General features: G+C 39.3%; 1 protein-coding gene across 1 annotated transcript in view; it reads right to left on the bottom strand.

Annotated features, from left to right (window-relative positions):
* The window catches only part of ZNF385D (zinc finger protein 385D), a 345593-nt gene extending 335630 nt beyond the window's left edge, over positions 1-9963 (bottom strand). Inside the window, 1 exon segment of the mRNA XM_020971094.2 lies at positions 9659-9963. Coding sequence (XP_020826753.1) covers positions 9659-9680 — 22 coding nt within the window. The 5' untranslated portion in view covers positions 9681-9963.
* Between the last annotated feature and the right edge of the window lie 9097 nt (positions 9964-19060).

The following is a 19060-nucleotide window of genomic DNA, read 5'->3' as shown; positions in this document are numbered from 1 at the left end:
AGACTTTTCCCACTGACCTTCTAAATTGTCTTTGGCATTCGTGGATTGAGGAGTCTGGAAACGGCTACAGATGCCCGCCATTCAGTACTCTGAGGCCTGCTCCAGGTTTTCTGCAGCCTGTGTGCCCATGCCGTGCTGCACTGTGCTCCCAGCCCGGCGCTATACACCTTTCTGATCAATCATTCAGGTTGTCTTGGGCTGGAAATTTGTTTCACTCTGTCTTTTTTGTGGGTTCTGCTGCTTTGGAATTTGTTTAGAGCTATTTTTTATGAGTATTTGGAGGGGTTTGGGGGAGAGCTCAACCAAGTCACTGCTTTCATTCTTCCATCTTAGCTCCACCCCAAGATGAGCCTTTCTGATTGCAAGCCCAATGTTATATCTGCTGTGTCACCTCGATGCCCAGAGAATCGCATGCTGGCTCCCAATTGCTTGGAGAGATGTAAGAGTTCCCATTCAGTTCTCCCTAAGAGAAACTGTGCTTCCTATTGCTTCACAAAACACAAAATGAAGTTATGCAGTGGCAGGCCTCTACTTTGGGTGCAATGTTCTAAATTCCAAAGGGACAAAGAGATTTGACAAACCCAGGCACTTTTTCTCAACTCTACAGAGAACAAATTCCATGGTTCTTACCAATGGTACTAGTGACAGTAGTTCCTTGATGCTTGGAAAATGTAGCATAAGCCTAGGTATGGAGCTGGAAGAGACCTTACAGAACATCTATTCCATGTGTTCTTAACCTAGTATCAATAGAGAGATTTCAGGAGGTCCATTAACTTGGATGAAAAAAAATCTTTATGTTCACTAACGACTAACTGAAATTTAGCATTTCCTTTTACTTATTTTAAGCATTTGCAACATTCTTATGAGAAGGGATCCGTAGATCTCACCAGACTGCCCCTGTGTTCCATGACACAAAAAGGGCCCCTGGGCTCATTTTCCAGAAAAAGAAATTGAGATGTAAGAGGGGTAATTGACTTACCCAAAATGCAGTCACACCGTACATGGAGAACTGGGATTCAAACCCTGGCCCTTGGACTCCAAAAGTTATTCTTATTCCCCTGAACCACACCATCTGATGGCTTTTGATGTTTTCACATATAGCATTGTTGTCACAATCAATTGATTTAATCCATGCAACAACTTTCTACACAGGCCACAGTATCATTCAATTTATTTTCTCCAAAATCAGAGACTTTTTCTCTGGTCCAATATGATGTGTGTGTATGTATGTATGTGTATACTTATACATATATGCACATATAGATATACACTTATATGTATATAAGTATATAATTATATACTTATGCATATATGTATATGTGTGTGTGTATGTGTGTATGTATGTAAACTGGCAATCACTGTGTTAAATTATACACATTCATTTCCCTGCCTGTGATTCCTTTACCTGCACATTACGTCAAGGGAAAGAGAACCAAATATTTGGTTGGAACAAATGCATTCAACTCAATCCAACTCGGCATGGAACAGCAGAAATTGCCCTTGATTTGAAGTAGCTAGCAGTACTAAAGTTCAAATTCTGGTTCCACCCCTTCTTGCCTGGTGAGTTTCAGCATGGTGTATAACTTCATTGGAGCTCCATTCCTTCATGAGTAGAATGAAGAGGTTGGATTGGTGAACTAAGGTCCCTTCCAATTCTAAATCTCTGATGAACAAACATTTATTAAGTTCCTAGTGGTATATATATTTGCCTCAGTTTCCCACCTGTAAAATAAGCTGGAGAAAGAAATGAAAAACCATTCCAATATTCTGCAAAGAAAACCTCATGTGGGCTCATGAAGAGTCAGCCATTACTGAAATGACTGAACAACAACAACAAATATGAGGTAGGATAATCCAGGAAAAATGAAGGACATTTCAATTCAAAGTATTTTTATTTTAGTTATATGGTTATTACAGGTGCAAATCTTGGAGCATATGTGTGTGTTTAAGGTTGATAATCTATATTATTCTCCAAACTGTCCCTTTTCCTCTTACCCTCTCTATCTTTCAAATTCCCACCAAAGTTAAACCCAAAAGGAACAAAAGAGGGGCCAGAGGACATTTCATTTCTTTAAAGTCTCCTTGCCTGATTTCCTTTAGTCATGTGGTAATATGAACTTGTCTTGATGTTTCTAACTGGTGAATCAGAAAAGCTTTGTATATTTACTATCAGCTCATAGAAACTCAGGAATCAAGATGCTAGATCAGAGCAATTATTATTTTCACATAGCATAGCAGTGCAAACATGAACCAGATGATACATGCCATTGGTCAGTGATATTAGCTTCCCTGGTGTCAAATAAGCCTGGCTCATCATCTCAGATAATAATGATGGCGGAGGGGAGGCATTTATTAAAAGTTTACTATGTGTCAGGGACTGTGAGAAGTGTGCGGGACCCAAATACTAGGAAGCAAAACAACCTTGGCCATCATGGAACTTGCATTCTAAAAGAGGGAGAGATACAAAGGAAACGGAGGATGAAGGATGGAGGGAGTAGCAAAGCTTCCCTTTTACAGCCCTGGTAATTTGGCTCAAACAGAATCCCAAATGCTTTAAGGTTGGTTAATTCTAGACGTTTCTTATGTTGTGCTTCCACTTAATGTCACCAATCATCCAGAAAAATCTATTGCTAAATTAAACTTTGCCATAAATGATATATAATGACTTTTAAATTAATCATAAAACAAAAATAGGGAGAGACTCCATGACTTTGCTGTGTTTCGAGAAATTTTCATGGTCTACTACATATGGAAAACTTCCTTCCTCAAAGTCTAAGTAAAATGGGTTTCTGCTTACATCATCATCACTATTTCCTTAGCCATTACAGGTAGAAAGAGCTATGATACCATTCTTAAAACTTGATATACTATACATACACAGGACAATATAATATATGAAACAGTTGTAAACTAGCTGCTCACAAAACTATCATAATGTTCATATTGGCAAATTGACACGTTAATATTTTAAAACAATACAAAAGGACACTTACCAATTGAAACAGTCTAAGATGAAAAAAATACGTATAAGATAAGGGTGAAAGAGATGCTATCTTAGCATGTGTTATCTAGAGTCAATTCAACATCCAAATAGTTAAGCATGTGCGCAAATATGCACAGGAACACAAAAATAGCCTTACACACACACACACACACACACACACACACACACACACACAGAGTCCGATAAAGAGAGGTTCCAGTCAAGAGCAGCTGCAGGCAAATCTTCACAAATGAAGGCAGGAAACCACTAATTTAAATTTTTCATTTGTTTTTTTGGAACAATTATGCCCCACAAAAGGGTAACTTTGTCAGTCGTTATTAGCTCATGGATTTGGGAACTTATCCCTTAAATAAACTCACTTCATTTCCATATAATTACAGCAACTAAGGAACACAACAGTGTGTGTGTGTGTGTTTTAAATGAAAGTATTCTTTGGGAAGGTGTAAGATATAATGAACTTCAGAGTTTAGAATTTGAGATAACAAGAATCTCAGGTTTCATATCTCTATTTACATAGAATCGATCACAAAACATATTTTTAAATAGCTTAATATAATTTTAGAGAATGAAGGAATTAAAGGAATTTTTTTTATGTATCAAGTTTCTTTGGATTTGGGGGCTTATTTTATGATGCTTTTCAACCGAGTTGACCTGCCATTTATACATTTCTTGACACAGAGAGACACAGATAGATAAAATGGCAAATTGCTAATAGGGAGATTATGATATTTTTGAAGGCATCCAGGAAAGAATTGTTACCTATATTAAAATGCATATGTATTTGTGTGTGTGTGTGTGTGTATATATATATATATATATATGTATATATATATATATATATATATACACATACATATACATGTGAAATGTATTAATATCTATAACATGTACATGTGGATATAACAAAGCAGGTATATGTGTTCATCCATCATACATGTTGATATATACATGTACATATAAGAGGCAGTGCTATTGGAGTTGAGTTTGGGAGTCGAGTCAGAAAGACCTGAATCAAGTTTGTCTCTGACACATACTGTTTGGCAGTGTGACCCTAGGCAAATCATTTAATCTCTCCATGTCTCCATCTTTGCATTGGCAAAGGGAATTTCCTCAGAGAGAGAGAGAGAGTCAGGGACAGAGAAAAAGCCAGGAGACAAAGACACAGACAAAGACACAGATTGAGAATATGGAACACTGCCTACCAGCCTCTGATTCAGAAATACTTGGGTTCAACTAATAGCTCAGATGATTCTAGCCCTAGACAAGTCAATAAAATTCTCAGTACCACTAGGCAACTCTCAAAGTACAAGTTACAAAGGATTTGTTAATGGAATCCACTGGGCATTTCTACACTTAGTTCCTGATTTCATTCCAATGAAGTTACAGGTCAGTTAGAGAGCAGCTAGGTGGCAAAATGGATAGAACACTGGGACTAGAGTCAAGAAGACCTGAATTCAAATCTGGTTTCAGACTTTCAGTTATTGTATGACCCTGGGCAAGTCACTGAACTTTGTTTGCCTCAATTTCCTCATCTATAAAATGAGCTGGAAAAGGAGATGGCAAACCACTCCAGTATCTTTGCCAAGAAAACCCCAAATGAGGTCATAAAGAGTTAGGACTGAAACGATTAAACAACAAAACAGCTCACACTCCTCTACCCTCAAAAAACAAATACAAAAGAATGAACAATTTCCTATCTATGTTTTAGATACATCCTCAAATAAAATTGGGTCCAACTGCCTTCAACTTTACAAAAGAATCCAAGCTTCCAAGATGATGGCTGAATCAGTCTCCCTCTTGAAAACCAATCAAGAAGGTACTGAGTATTTAAGAATGCCTCTGTGATGGTCATAACCCAGCATGAAAGATCAGAAACTCAAACCAAATTAGGATGTGCTGAACTCTTCTATCAAAAACAACAGAAAGGGAGTAATTTCCTATCACCTGCACATGTTCTGATTATTTCTTTCCTCATGATCTTTTTATTGCTGCAAATCATCCTCCCATCCCCCCAACAACCAGTTAACATATTGCTTTCAGAAGTGAAACCTGATGGTTCACATGACAATAAGAAGTAAATGCTGACTTGATAATGTTCAGGACCTGAGATGAAATTCAAAATGATGCTGAAAACAGATGATGCACAAACAAGTAGATGATGCTCCTGTGTCCAGGGTCTGGAGCCTTAGTATACTCCAGGAGTTTTCTGGGAAGCTAATTTTTTTTTAATTGCTTGCTCTTTCTCTTAAGTCCTCCCTGCCAGGAAAGGTATGCTATTTAATGCTTCACTCTATTTGAAGCTAGTTGGATATTTTAAGGGATATAGCTCAGTTATAAGCACAGACAAGCTTTGACTTGAGTGGGTCACTCCCCCTTTTAAGTATCCCTGCTTTTCCCCCAGACTTAATTAATATTTCCATTAATCATAAATTTAGTGAAGCTTTTACTTTTTATTGTTGATGTCATGGTTTTTCAACTTCTACATAGACTTTTTTTTGAGGACAATTGACAGTCAACAAGTCTTTGTTAAATGCTTTCTATGTGTCTCACACTGGGGTAAGGACTGGGGACATAAAGAAAGGCAAAAACAGGGTAGCTGTCCTCCAGATGGTCACATTCTAATGAGGATAGACAACAAGCAAATAATTATCTAAATACAACATACATTCATTGTACATGGGCAGGCCTTAGAGTAGGATTTTCAGAAAGCTTCCTATATCCCGTCAGAACTGCAACCTCACTGCAGTGTTTTCTTGACTGTCTCCAGCCATAAAACACATTATTGGTTTCCAACCACGCAGAACCAACCTACAGAGACCCATCATCTGTGCCCTGGTTTTCTGTCCCTTAGGCAAGGGATGAGTCCAACACTATGTTTCTGGCCAACAATGGGCCCCAGGTATTCTTTGACCTGACTGGTAGCAATGACATTTTCCTCCAGCTTTGAAGACATGAGCCCCAGTTGCTGGGAAGGGTGGGGTCATTGATGAGTATGGAGCTAGGAGTAAGAGCTAGACCATAGTAACAACCCAATGCTAAATGCTATAAAGCAGAGTTGATGTGCTCAAACAAATAATGCGTAGATCCTAACACATGCCTCTTCCCTAGCACTGGCTGCAGAATCCGATTAGCACTTTATTCCATCAGCTCTGTGTAGCTAGTGCCGACAACCACCCACAGCCTCTCTCCTCTAATCAAGGAAGAAGTCTCACAGAAGCTTTTCTTTTATCTCTGGATAAATTATTAAAGGTCATTCATCCTTGGCAAATGTCGTTTTTAACAATGTGAAATATTTATAGGGAGGGGGAAACAACACAAGTATTTACTATTTTCATTTGTTTTACAGTAAACCTTGGGAAGATGTTATTGGCAGATATTTTTCCCCTTATTTCCCCCCCACACACACACACCCCTTGTATTTAACTCAGAGTAAGGAATAAACAATCGATCAAATAAGTAGCAAAAGTCTCCACATGACTGAACAACAAAACTGCACATCATTAAGTGCAAATGAACAATTATTGAAAATAGCAGCACTGAAATTTCAATAGAAAGTAAGAGTAAGATTTAAGTCATTAAAAGAGTCCATTAGGCTGAGAATTCTGAAGCAGCCACTTTCTCCAAATATAAGAGCTACTCTTGGGAACTAAAATTTTAACTTCTCTCACCATGTGTGATTGACTTTGAGCAGTGCAAGATAGGGTCCAGGACCAGTGGGGCAAAGAGCTGGAAAGGGAGGCAGAGAGCCCCATGAAGCTTCCTGGGAGGAGGGGGGTGCAGCACATATATTTCTAGAAGGTCAAATATTATGCAGCCTAGTGAGTTAAAAGAGAGCCTGCTCCAATCTGATTGGCTTATCAGTTTATCCATCCCTTACCTCAATCCTGCCTTCTACCTAAGACAGCTGGATAAGGAGCCCTACTGGTCCAAAAGGAAGACAATGGCACCCTTTTCTTTCTGTCTTAAAGACTCTTCTCCAAATTCCAAGCATACACTCTATATTTCCTATATGCACCTCCCATAGTATATCCACACTAGCCCACACAGCCACCCCCCAACACACACCCTTCCTATACATGCATGTGTGCTCACGCGTGCACACCTACACACACACACACACACACACACACACATACACACAGTCCCACAGTGGTATAAGTGAACATGCAACAGGATGAATTACCAAAGAATCCTACAAGGCAGAAGCATAAGGGAAAAGCTATTTAGAATTAACTAGCCCTAAGACAGAGACTTAATATTAGACACTCAGATCATCACATGCCTCATCCATGTCGTTCAGCTCTTGCTATCAATTGTGGGGTCTGTTATATTGAGGAAAGGTGACAACTCGGGCTGTATGGCAGGTTATCTGAGAAAGTAAGCAAGAGGATGAAGGAAAGAACCCGCAATAAGGGGCATTCCTGAATACATGTTTCCCTCACAGGAAAGAAAGAAGGTAATCATAGGCTGTAGTCTCCAGACTGCTGCCCCCTCATGCCATGAGGAAAACTTCAGCTGTGCTTTCTTCAGAAGAGCATGGCTCCCTCTCAAGTAGGACACCACATTTCAATTTGTACTATTAAAAACCTACATTACACAATGAAACAAATTAGCCGGTGAATCAGCCTGCACTGCCAGCAGCCTGGATTGGCAAAATGATAATAACAGGATCTGGCCCCAAGAACATTCCTATAATAGCCATATTTTAATCCAATTGCATATGGCTGACCTCTAGCTAGCACTTCTAAACCATGTAGTTTCGCTGGTTAACCAGAGTTGCTGCCACAATCACATAGGGAACTGTTGCCAGACGCCTAAAATATAACTTCAGTCACAACCATAACCTACTGTCACCACTGACTGCACAACACAGTCACAGCCACTAAGTATTCTTTGGGCCACGAGGAATATCCTCCCCCCCCTTTTTTTTCTTGCAAAACAAAATAATAATAATACTACCACTACTACTACTAAGTAATTTCATGACTAACAGCCGATTACAATTTTGCCAGTGAACAATCTTTTGCTCACTGTCTGGCAAAGGAGGCAGATCCTGAAGCTAGATTCTATTGCACATTAGGTTACAAAAAGGGACTGTTTCTCCTGAATTATGTTCAAGCATTTTTCAAACATCTTTTCTAATATAACACAAATTACCGGGGAATCAAGTCTGCTGTCAAGAAAAGGCTTTTTAGCTTTCTTAACTCTGGCTCTTCCACCAAGTCTGTCTGTCTGTCTGTCTGTCTCTCTCTCTCTCTCTCTCTTCCCCCCCCCCCCCAAACGTAGGGAGAGTACATTGGCAACAAATACAAATGCAAATACCCCCGGAGGAAAATGCTATGTAGACTAAAACTGCTGCCATGCAAATCCACCCAAAGAGCAAGGAAGCACTTTTAAAAAGAGAAATCAGTTCCAAGTGAACTCTGGATTTCTTATTTGGTGGAAACCCAGAAATCCACTGGAGTATCTCTCTTGGCATCCATCCACATCCTCCCTCCGGTTGGACATGCAAACATTTCAGCATTAAGTACATAACAGCTCAAGCCCCCTCTGAGTTCGGTTGGGGGATGGATTGGACTTACAGTAGGAAAGCATAACTTCCAGGCGCAGCAAAGTGTCTCTATGCCAATCCTCCGCTTCTCGGCGAACTCACCCCAACCCTACCTCCTTCTCTCTCTTCCTTCCCCAGAAGTCAGTTTATAGTCAATCGCAGCATTCCATTACATTTCATTGCAAGACCCCAGCGAGGGAATGCAGCACTGGCTAGCCAGCACCGATCTGCACCCCACCAAGCCTTTTGCTTGCTTCTACAAGACGGCTCCGCTGTAAATCCCGGAGAGGTTTCAGCTGAGACGCCAAACTCGACTGTCCAAATATCGAACAGCTCAGAGACTTCTCTCTGTCTCTAGGCTTAAGATCCTCAGTCTTGCCGTGTGCTGCCTCCAGCCAGACCCAGAACCCGGAGATCTCTCTGAACAGGGGAGCGTTCTCAGCTGCTCAAGCCCAGTAAATGAGAGACTGGCTGTTGGGTCCCCCCCCACCCACCCACCCTCCCTCCTCCTCCCTGCCTCAAGATCCACCAAAGCAAATGTTTAATGAAAAACACTAATATTGACCAAACCTCCTGGATCGTAAATAAGACGGGAACTTTTTTTGTCTTTATATCCCATTAAGTTTGCCGGCAACTTTCCATGATTCAGGGCCATTTCAAATTCTGCCAAAGACTACAGCTCAACTTGGTGGAGAGAGAGGTCGGGGGGCTTCAGCTTCAGCTTCCCCCGCCACTCTAGCTTTTTTTTTTTAACCACTCAAGCTCAGTGTCAAGCTCATTCACTGCCCAGCAAAAGGCGAGCGCTGCTCCAGCGCGCTCGCCACCCCCACCTCCCCATTTAACCCTTGCCAATTTTAAGTGTTTGCCACGGAAATAATAATACTAATAATAGACTAACAGACAGATATTGATAGATAGATGGATAGATAGATAGATAGATAGATAGATAGATAGATAGATAGATAGATAGATAGATAGATAGATAGATAGATGATAGACAGACAGATGCCTTCTTCCTGGCAGCTGAACCCTTCCAGAGACTTGCCTCCACCGATCGGAGGTGAGCCCGAGCCGGAATGACATCATCGGGGGTTCACACTTACCAAAATACATTATGTTTCTCATTAATCATACAGCTGGAATCCCACCGCTGCGTCCTGGGCATCAGCTCCTCCTGCGCCAGGCTGCCTGGCACCGAGAGTGGGACTGCTTCATGCTATGTTAGGTGGAAATTTCCCCGGCATGGCATGGAGACAGCGAGAGCGAGCGGGCGAGCGGGCGAGCAAGCAGCTCGGGAGGCGAACGAGATCAGTCGGTGTGCCTGGCTCCCCAGGAGGCGCGCTGGGCTTTGCAGCCTGCCTCCTTCTCCCTAACACGATCCCAGTCTGATTTCGCATTTACTCGGAGCTTTATGCTGCACTGCCCATTCTTACTGTAATCTGACTCCTCCTTGTTATGTCCTTGCTCAGCCTGTGACATCAGGACTCAGAGTACTACAAACAGATTTCCCCCCCTCTTCCTCCCATTCCCTAGAACAGCCTCTCATTGAGGGGTTCCAATACCCAGCCTGGACTAAATATCGCTTTCTGACCCCTTTCTATGTTGTTGTTATTATTACTGTTTTAAACCGGAATCGTGGAAGGCGGAGAGTGGAGGAAAGTGCCTGGGTGGAGTAGGTTAGAGGGAGAGTGGGGAGTTGAGAGGAGAGGAACAGTGAAAAGGGAATGGGTAGGAAGCGTAGGGAGGAAAGAGAAGAGGACATGTAGGGTAAGTAGGAAAGAGAAGGAATCTGTAGATTCACACCAGAGAAAGCGGAGGTGGGGAGGGGAACTGGAAATTAGCACTTTTTTTTTCTATAATCAACAGCCTAATTAGATATGCTGATTTATTAAGTAAGCTACTTGGTAAATATACATTTAAACGGTTTCCCCTGGCCCACCTCTCTTCCTCCCCGTCCGCCACACACACACACATAAAATCTAGGTAGTTTAGGTAGCTAACAGCCATCATCTTTCAGTGGCTATTTTTTCTGCTTTAAACTCACACAGACGAAAAGCCGCGATTAATAAAAACCACCCATCAATGAAAACCTCCAAAATCCCTGATTATCAATAATGATTATTCCCAACTGGTGCTCCTCTTCCAGGCAGTCAGGATTGGAGGAGGAGGGGCTCAGAGACTGAAGAGCCTTCTTATCCTTAAAGGGGAACTGCTTGGAAGATTTTGGCAGATCAAGGAATACTCTCTACAAAAAAAAAAAAAAGTTAGTTCGTCCCCCCTCTGCCGCGCCCTACGGATGACACTTCCTCCCATTAAATTTGAGGAGCACAGTAAAGGAAGTGAGTAGATCCTAAAATGTCCCCGAATCCAGGATTCCGGATCTGTAATCTAGATTATCCAATGCAAGAGAGAAAGCCTGGAATCGTGGATAGAATTTAGTCTTGTAGGAAGGAAAACTTAGGTTCAGGGCCTGCCTCAGACCTTCTGAAAGCATTGTGGCCATAGGCAAGTCATTTGATCTCTAGGTTCCCAAATTTAATGCTCTTATACTCTTAAATTGCAGATCTTAACTTCCTAGAGGAAGTTCCTACACTGAAAGGTCCCCCACACCAATGTAATCATTGGTCTAGTGCTCCCACTGTGTGTGTGTGTATGTGTGTATATGTACATGTATTTGTATACACGTATATGTATGTACATATGTATGTATATATATGAATATCAGAGGAAAAGGTGTTGGAATTTCCTAAAAACAGCATTCCTAGATTATTATTTACATCAGGAAATCTTAATTTTTTGTGTCATGGACCTCTCTGGTAATCTAATAAAGTCTATGAATGCCATTCAAGGACTATAATTTTAAATGTATAAAATAAAGCAAATAGCATTACGATGAAAACCAATTATACGGAAATGCAATTATCAAAATATTTAAAAAGCAAGGACTCTGGTCAATGTCTCCATAACTCTGAGAAAATGGCTTGAATTTCCCGAACTTCACTTTTCACATTTGTGAACATCTTATTTTTAGAAACTTAGTGATCCAAGAATAAAATGAAAGGAAGAACATTTGATTAGGAAAAATCACTTTACTTTTTCTTTGCCTTTTTTATTACTATATTTTCCCATTGGAAAGTAAATGTTTAACATCATAGTATTATTAGGGAAATGTCCATTGATCCCTTTTCATTCTAGAGCAATAAAGGAGTTGGAAAAAATGAAAATAAAAAGTTCTTTGCCTTGGGCAAATATGTGTCCATGACATATTTATGATACAATTTTTGATAGACATCAATTAATCAGACAATATGAATTTGCTATGAGCCAACTCTGGGCCAGGCAGCATCAGGTACATACTTTAAGTTGCTAAAATAAACTTGGAAGTGAAATTAAAAAAAAAAATCAACCCAACTTTGACAAGTTGGTTGGTGGCTGTTCTTCAGTCTTGAAGAAGACCAAAATGACATCACCATGTTGGGGTCAAGGCATAGTATGTCTGACTGTGGCTGATCAGCCCAATGCAAGCTTGGAATGTTCTGCCACAGGTTGGGCACAAATAGTCCATGTGAACATTTGGAATGAGATGTCTCTAAATGTGTGCATCTCATGTTTCCTTTGAGCTGCTACAATTCTGCTTTGCTCATAGAGTACAGCACCTTTGATGTGGGTACGCCAGTGTCTCCCATGTCTCACAATCAATTTCAGAGCTCCTTAGAGAGATCTTGAGAGCGTCCCTGTTTCTTTTGCAAGCATGAGGAAAGCAGAGTTGCAACTGGGGCAAAGGATGACAGGGTTTTTGTGTGTGTGTGTTGTTGTTTGTTTTTTTGTTCCAACCTAGGCTATTGTCTTGAAGTAAAATGTTTCTGAGGGGAGAGAATAGGCACTTAGATAGTGCCATGCACTGTGCTAAGTGCCTTCTAAATATTATCTTATTTGATCCTTATGACAACATGAGATGTAGGTGCTGTTATTACACCCATCTTACATTTGAGGAAGATGAGGTAAACAGAGGTTAAATGATTTGCCCAGAGTCACACGGTTAGTGTCCAAGATCAGATTTGAACTTATCTCCCAACTCCATGCCCTGGGCTCTATTCACCGCATGGTAGCTACCTCCACAGCTACCCAATGCTCCTCTTCTGGCCTGCCTACTTTGCATTGGATGACCATCCCTACTCCTTCATTTAGACCCGTACCATTATCCCTAGGATCCTATCACCCTAGTGCCCATGTCCTAGAGCCCACTTTCCCAAGAGCTGTGCCCTCCTCATTCATTCTAGGGGTTAGAAAATCAGTGTCTGTTTTTCTTGTGATAATATTAGGGGCTATACTCTGAGGGACTGACTGTCCTTTCTTTTGTCGCGACTTCATTAGAATACCATTCTTTGCACTTCTTCAGCCTCTGCTTCAGTGGTGACCCATTCAACAGAATTTGTCCCAGGCATAAGAATTCCAAGTCATAGCTCCATACCAGATGCCTAATTTGATTGATTTGGAGACTGTAATGTCCAAATGTTTTGGTAGTATACAGATATTGTTGCAAGACAAGTGGTTTTTCTATCCCAGAGAGACTTAATGCCTGAGACCTCTATGACTGGATTTCAGGAAATTAATTGCCTACAAGAAAATTGCTAACGGTGAGATAAAAATCTAGACCTCAACAAACTTCCCAATTCCTGAAGCTGTCCTATGGGATTTTCCTGCCTCCAAGGATATTCAATAATATGATATGATCCCATTTTTCTGGTCTGTATTTCTCTAGATCTCTGATTTTTTTTAAATATTGCTTTGCTCTGTGAATCCATTTGCACAATTGTACCTGTTCATCCCCTTAATGGGACACTGACCTTTCTCACCTTGGAAGTATTGGCATCTGGGGAGACCAGGTCATACTTCAAGATGTCTGACCCACTCTTTTCTAAATCATTTCTCCAGAATGGCTTGATTTTTGTCTATCTCAATGGTGACTGGTGTTGGTGATAGCAAATGGAGGAGGTTATCCTATGTTGCAATTCTTGCTGCACTTTCTTCTTCTTCTTCTTCTTCTTCTTCTTCTTCTTCTTCTTCTTCTTCTTCTTCATTCTTATTTTTATTCTTATTCCTATCATTATTATTTCTTATTCCCCTTTAAATGGAGAAAATGAGTATCAATTTCTTCTTTGAAGCATTTCCTGAATGTGTACATGATTTTGGAGGATCTGGGTTCAAATTCCTCCTCTGATGATATATACCTGCGTGACGTTAGGAAAATTACTTAACCTTCCTCTGCCTCAGTTGGTTCATCTGCAAAATGAGGGGGTTTGGTCTAGATGACTTTTGAGATTTCTTGCAGCTCTAAATGTTTGATCCCCAACCAGGGTGTGCTGGGAAATGTTTAACAACTGAGGGGAAAATGGATGTAGAACACACTTGAAAGTTCAATATACATTATGGACATTTCCTTCACCATTTTAGTAAGTTGTGAACAACATTAACAGAGCATTCATTCAAACCTTGATTTATTGTGTGTGCCAATTTACAAATTTTAAATGCTCTACAATGAAAATTTCACAATTAAGTCTCAACTCCTAAGAATGGGCTCCAGCACCCTTTCCTCCTTGGCCCATGCAACTCCTCTTCTTAATTTTGGCACCCTCAGCGCTCTGTATATAATTTGGACTGTGGTGTTCGATCCTTTCTTTAGCAATTTAGTTGTTTCATGTGTGTCTTCTTTCGAAAAGGAACCGCCCCTCGACGGCTGGGTCGGTGTGTCTCTCTTTCTTTATATCATTGCATAGTGTGCAGGACATATTAATCATCACTTCAATCGACATCACCGTCATCATCAAACATTCACTGAGCATCTGCTAGAAATAAGACACTGTGGTAGATGAGGATTGAGCAACCTATGAGAAAAATGGCTTCGACTCAAGGAGCTGCCAATGTAGTTGAAGAATCCAAATATAAAGAAAATATTTGAGATTAGGTGACCTCAGAATTCAGTAAACCCAGTGGCCCTTTATTGCTTCAATAACCCAGGAGAGGTTGATTTTAAAGGTCACTTCCAGCTAGGTGGTGCAGTAGAGAGAGCACTAGGCTTGGGGTCAGGAAGATCTGAGTTCAAATCTGGCCTCAGATATTTCTTAGCTGTATGACCCTTTGGCAAGTCACTTCACCCTGTTTGCCTCAGTTTCCTCACCTGTAAAATGAGCTGGTGAAGCAAATGGCAAACCACTCCAGTAACTTTGCCAAGAAAACCCCAAATGGGGTCCAAAGAGTCAGGTGTGACTAAAAGCATTCAACAACAACAACAAATACAACTTGGTGTCTGTGCGACTATCATAATTGTGAGCTGCTATTGCTAGGGCTTATAGAAAAGGGTGATATTGAGCTCAGCCATGAAGGAAAGGTAGCACTGGATAAACACAGATAAAGGCACTCCTCACAGGATGAATGGAGGGGAAAGACAGTGTCTGACATAGCATGTGCTTAATAAATGTTTATTGACTGACAATATTCAGGAAATAATAAAGAGATCATTTTGGCTTAAGTGGAATGGTAACAGAAGAAACCATAAAAATAAATTTGAATGTAGAGGGTAGGGTCTAGGAAGTCACAATCATAGTAGTAACAAGTAGTAGTATAAACAACTAGACTTTATTTATACTTTATTTGTATGTTGTACTTAAGGTTTGCAAAGCACTTTGCAAAGATTATATCATTGAACTCTCACAAACACCCAGCCAGACAAGTGATATTATTATCCTCATTTTTATAGATGGGGAAACCGAGCCTGAGTAAGGTTATTTGAATTGCCCAGGGTCAAAGAGCTAGTAAGTTTCTGAGACAGGATTCAAACTCATGTCTTCCTGACACCAAGTTCAGTACTCTATCCACTCTAGCTGCCTAGTTGTCTAAAACCTTAAATGCCAGAGTAAGGAGTTGGGATTTTATTTTGCAGGTGACAGAAGAAATATTTGCTGAATGAATGAATGGATGAGCTAACAAATGAACTTCAAAGTATATCTGAGGGCTGAAATGTAATAATATGCCACCAAAGACACTTGGAAATGCGATAACATAGGTTAATAGATCTTGTGTAGCTGGTTGAAAGATCTCATACACTTCAGAGGTTTCCAATTTTTCTTAAGATAAATTTCATTTATGGTTCTTGGGCTGCTATTTCAGAATCCAAAAGGGGAAAAATGTACTTGAAAACAAAGTGGAAGAAGAGAACATTACATTGCATTTCATCTTTTGCCTTGAAGAATAGCAACCCTTCAAGATAAATGGAGTACAGCTCGAGTAAATTTTGAATGTTTGGGGTCGTGGACATTTCATTTTTAAATATGCTGTGACAATAGTTGTGCTCTCTAGAGCATAGGATGCACAAAAGTAATTGACTATTTCTGAATGTATATAATTGCATGTCTTGAGTCAAACTCAGCAAATGGAAATGTGTAAGTGTACATACACATATATTCATACACAGTGCATATGTATGTGTATATATGTATAGGTGTGTATCATATACATATACATCTATATATTCAATATACCCAATATATTTAAAAATGGACATATTTACATGCTTACCAAGAAATCCTACCATTTTATATATTTTTTCATTTAGGTCTCAATTTCATTCTGATCATGAAAATTATCCAAAGGAACTGATCCCTGATTCTTTTCCACTGGATAAAACTACCAAATGTGTTTTTTACCCTTGACTCAAAAGTGTCAGTTCTGGAAATCTACAGTATTTGTCACCATGAATACTATTTAACTGCAGCGGTACCCAAAGGAACTCTGCACAGGCACACGTGAATACAGCCAGAGGAACTTAATTAATCATGCTGTCACTTCCATGAGGCTTTTCATTAGTTTTGCTGCTATCTGATCAACTGGCCTTTTCCATATTGGAAATGGCCACCATAGCCTCCTATAAAAGAATTTTCAAGAGATAAACAAAGACTCGCCTTTAACACAGAGAGAGCCTTTAGGCAGGCAAACTTTATCAGTTTGATAGCTGCACCTCTGGGATGCTAATTGGGAGGTAAACCCAGAACTTTATAGTTGAGATTACAAATTGCTGAGAAACCTAAGTCTGTTGTATAGGGAGAATTCATATGATTAGTTTCTGACAGAAGACACTACTTTAAAATCTAAACACAGATTATGTATTTCAGATGAAAGGTCATATTTTCCTCTCTTTCCTCTTCATGAATACTGATGCTGTGTACACTGTGAAAGACACTACCAGCCATGTTTGGTGTATGTGTATTCAACCCATAAGAATTTCCTGTTGCCTAAATCACACTGGTTCAATTGAATTGAACTGAATTGAATTGAATTGAGTGGAGATGTGGGGTTTTAGGAGGTAAAAGAAATTTGGCATGGGTTTTAGAGAACAAAATGAAGGTAAGTCAAACATCAAGTAAAATAATTTCCCCATCTGTGTTTATCAGTTGACCTTTAGACAGACATCAGCTGAATTGAATTAAATAGGCAAACAGGTGAAAGAAAAAAATATGATCAGGATTCCTACACATCTTGTTTTACATATTTTTGATGGGAATGACTCTGGAAGCATTTAATTAACACCTTTCCTATGCTGTGCATTTACATTATGCCACAAAGTATTTAATTAGTCAGTCCAATTGAGCTAGTTACTTAGATGGTAGCTAAATTATGAACTTTTTTGACTGATAAGATCAAACAAAACTTCACTCTCCTGGCTCAAAATCTCAGTTGCTTTTTACCCTTCATTCCTCCTCACTTCACACATCCAATCAGTTACTAAATCCTATTGAAACTACCTCTCACAACTGCCAGTGCCGAGACGGTGGAGTGAGGAAGGAAACCTATGAAGCCTTACCCAATTCCTTTCTAAACAAGTAGAAAACCACCTCAGAAGTGATCTAGGATCTGGGCAGGAAAGGTCTGTCTCACTGGAGTGGGAGGGGAGCGAGGTCCAAGAGCAGCAGCAGTGAGCCAGCCCCATAGCAGGGGACCTGCAATAGGACTCCAAGCCTAGGGCAATCCACCAGTGAGGCCCTGCCCACCTTGCAAACCGTAAGCCCCCTAGGCAAGTGAGACCTTGCTGAAAGGTACCATAAACAATGAAGTCATGTCTATACTAAACATATATGCACTATATGGTGGAGTATCTAAAATTTTGAAGGAGAAGTTGAATGAGTTACAGGAGGAGATAAATAATAAAATAATACTATCGGGGGACTTCAACCTGCAGCTTTTACAACGAGACAAATCTAACCAAAAAATAAACAAGAAAGTTAAGGAAGTGAATAAAATTCTCAAAAAGTTAGATATGACAGATCTCTGGAGAAAAATTGAATGAGAAGGGAAAGGAACATACCTTTTTCTCAGCACCTACACAAAATTGGATATGTATTAGGACATAAAAACCTCACAACCAAATGCAGAAAAGCAGAAATAGTAAATACATCCTTTTTAGGTCATAATGCAATAAAAATCACATTCAGTAATGGACAATGGGAAGACAGATTAAAATTAATTGGAAATTAAACAATCTAATCCTAAAAAAACAAGTGGGTCAAAGAACACATCATAGAAACAATTGATAACTTCATTAAAGAAAATGACAACAATTTAATAACATGCCAAAGTGGTAATTAAAGCAGAATTTCTATCTCTAATCACTTATATCAATAAAATAGAGAAAAAGCAGATCAATGAATTTTACATGCAACCAAAAAAGGAAAAAAACTAGAAAAAGAACAAATTAAAAATCTCCAAATACCAAATTGATAATCCTGAAAATCAAAGGAGAGATTAACAAAATTGAAAGTAAGAAAACCATTCAAATAATAAATAAAACTAGAAGCTGGTTTTATGAAAAAAAAAAAACACTAGTTAATTTGATTTAAAAAAGGAAAGTAGAAAACCAAATTACTAGTATCAAAAATGAAAGGATAAATTCTCTATCAATGAAGAAGAAATTAAGATGATTGTTAGGAGCTGATTTTCCCAATAATATGACAAAAAATTGACAATCTAAAGCAAATGCATGAATATCTACAGAAACATAAATTACCCAGATTATCAGGAGCATATATAAAACACATAACCCAAACTTAGTAAAATAAATTGAACAAGCCAACAATGAACTTCCTAAGAAGTTTATTTATTATTTATTTGCTTGTTTGCTTGTTTATTTAGCTATCTATTTATTTATTTTTCAATCCATTTATTCATTAATTTATTCACTTATTTAATTGTTAGTTCATTGGTTTATCCATCTATGCTTTTGTATATTTATCCATCTAACTACATATCTATCTGTGTATTTGATTATTTCTCTCACACCTGTGATTTCATCAGTGTAAGAAATTTTCCTTACCAATTGATGATATAATATTAGATAATAAAAGGAGATAATATTTGTAAATCACTAAGGATGGTTCCTGGCATATAGTAGTCACTTAATAAAATCTTGTTTGCTTTCCCCTACCAAAGCAAATTAGCACTCCTCTGAAATTTAT

This window comes from Phascolarctos cinereus, unplaced genomic scaffold (genome assembly GCF_003287225.1).
Source record: "Phascolarctos cinereus isolate Bilbo 61053 unplaced genomic scaffold, phaCin_HiC Scaffold_1;HRSCAF=81, whole genome shotgun sequence".
Classification (NCBI taxonomy): domain Eukaryota; kingdom Metazoa; phylum Chordata; class Mammalia; order Diprotodontia; family Phascolarctidae; genus Phascolarctos; species Phascolarctos cinereus.
Note: the sequence above shows the minus strand (reverse complement) of the source record. Positions and strands in the feature narration are given on the sequence as shown.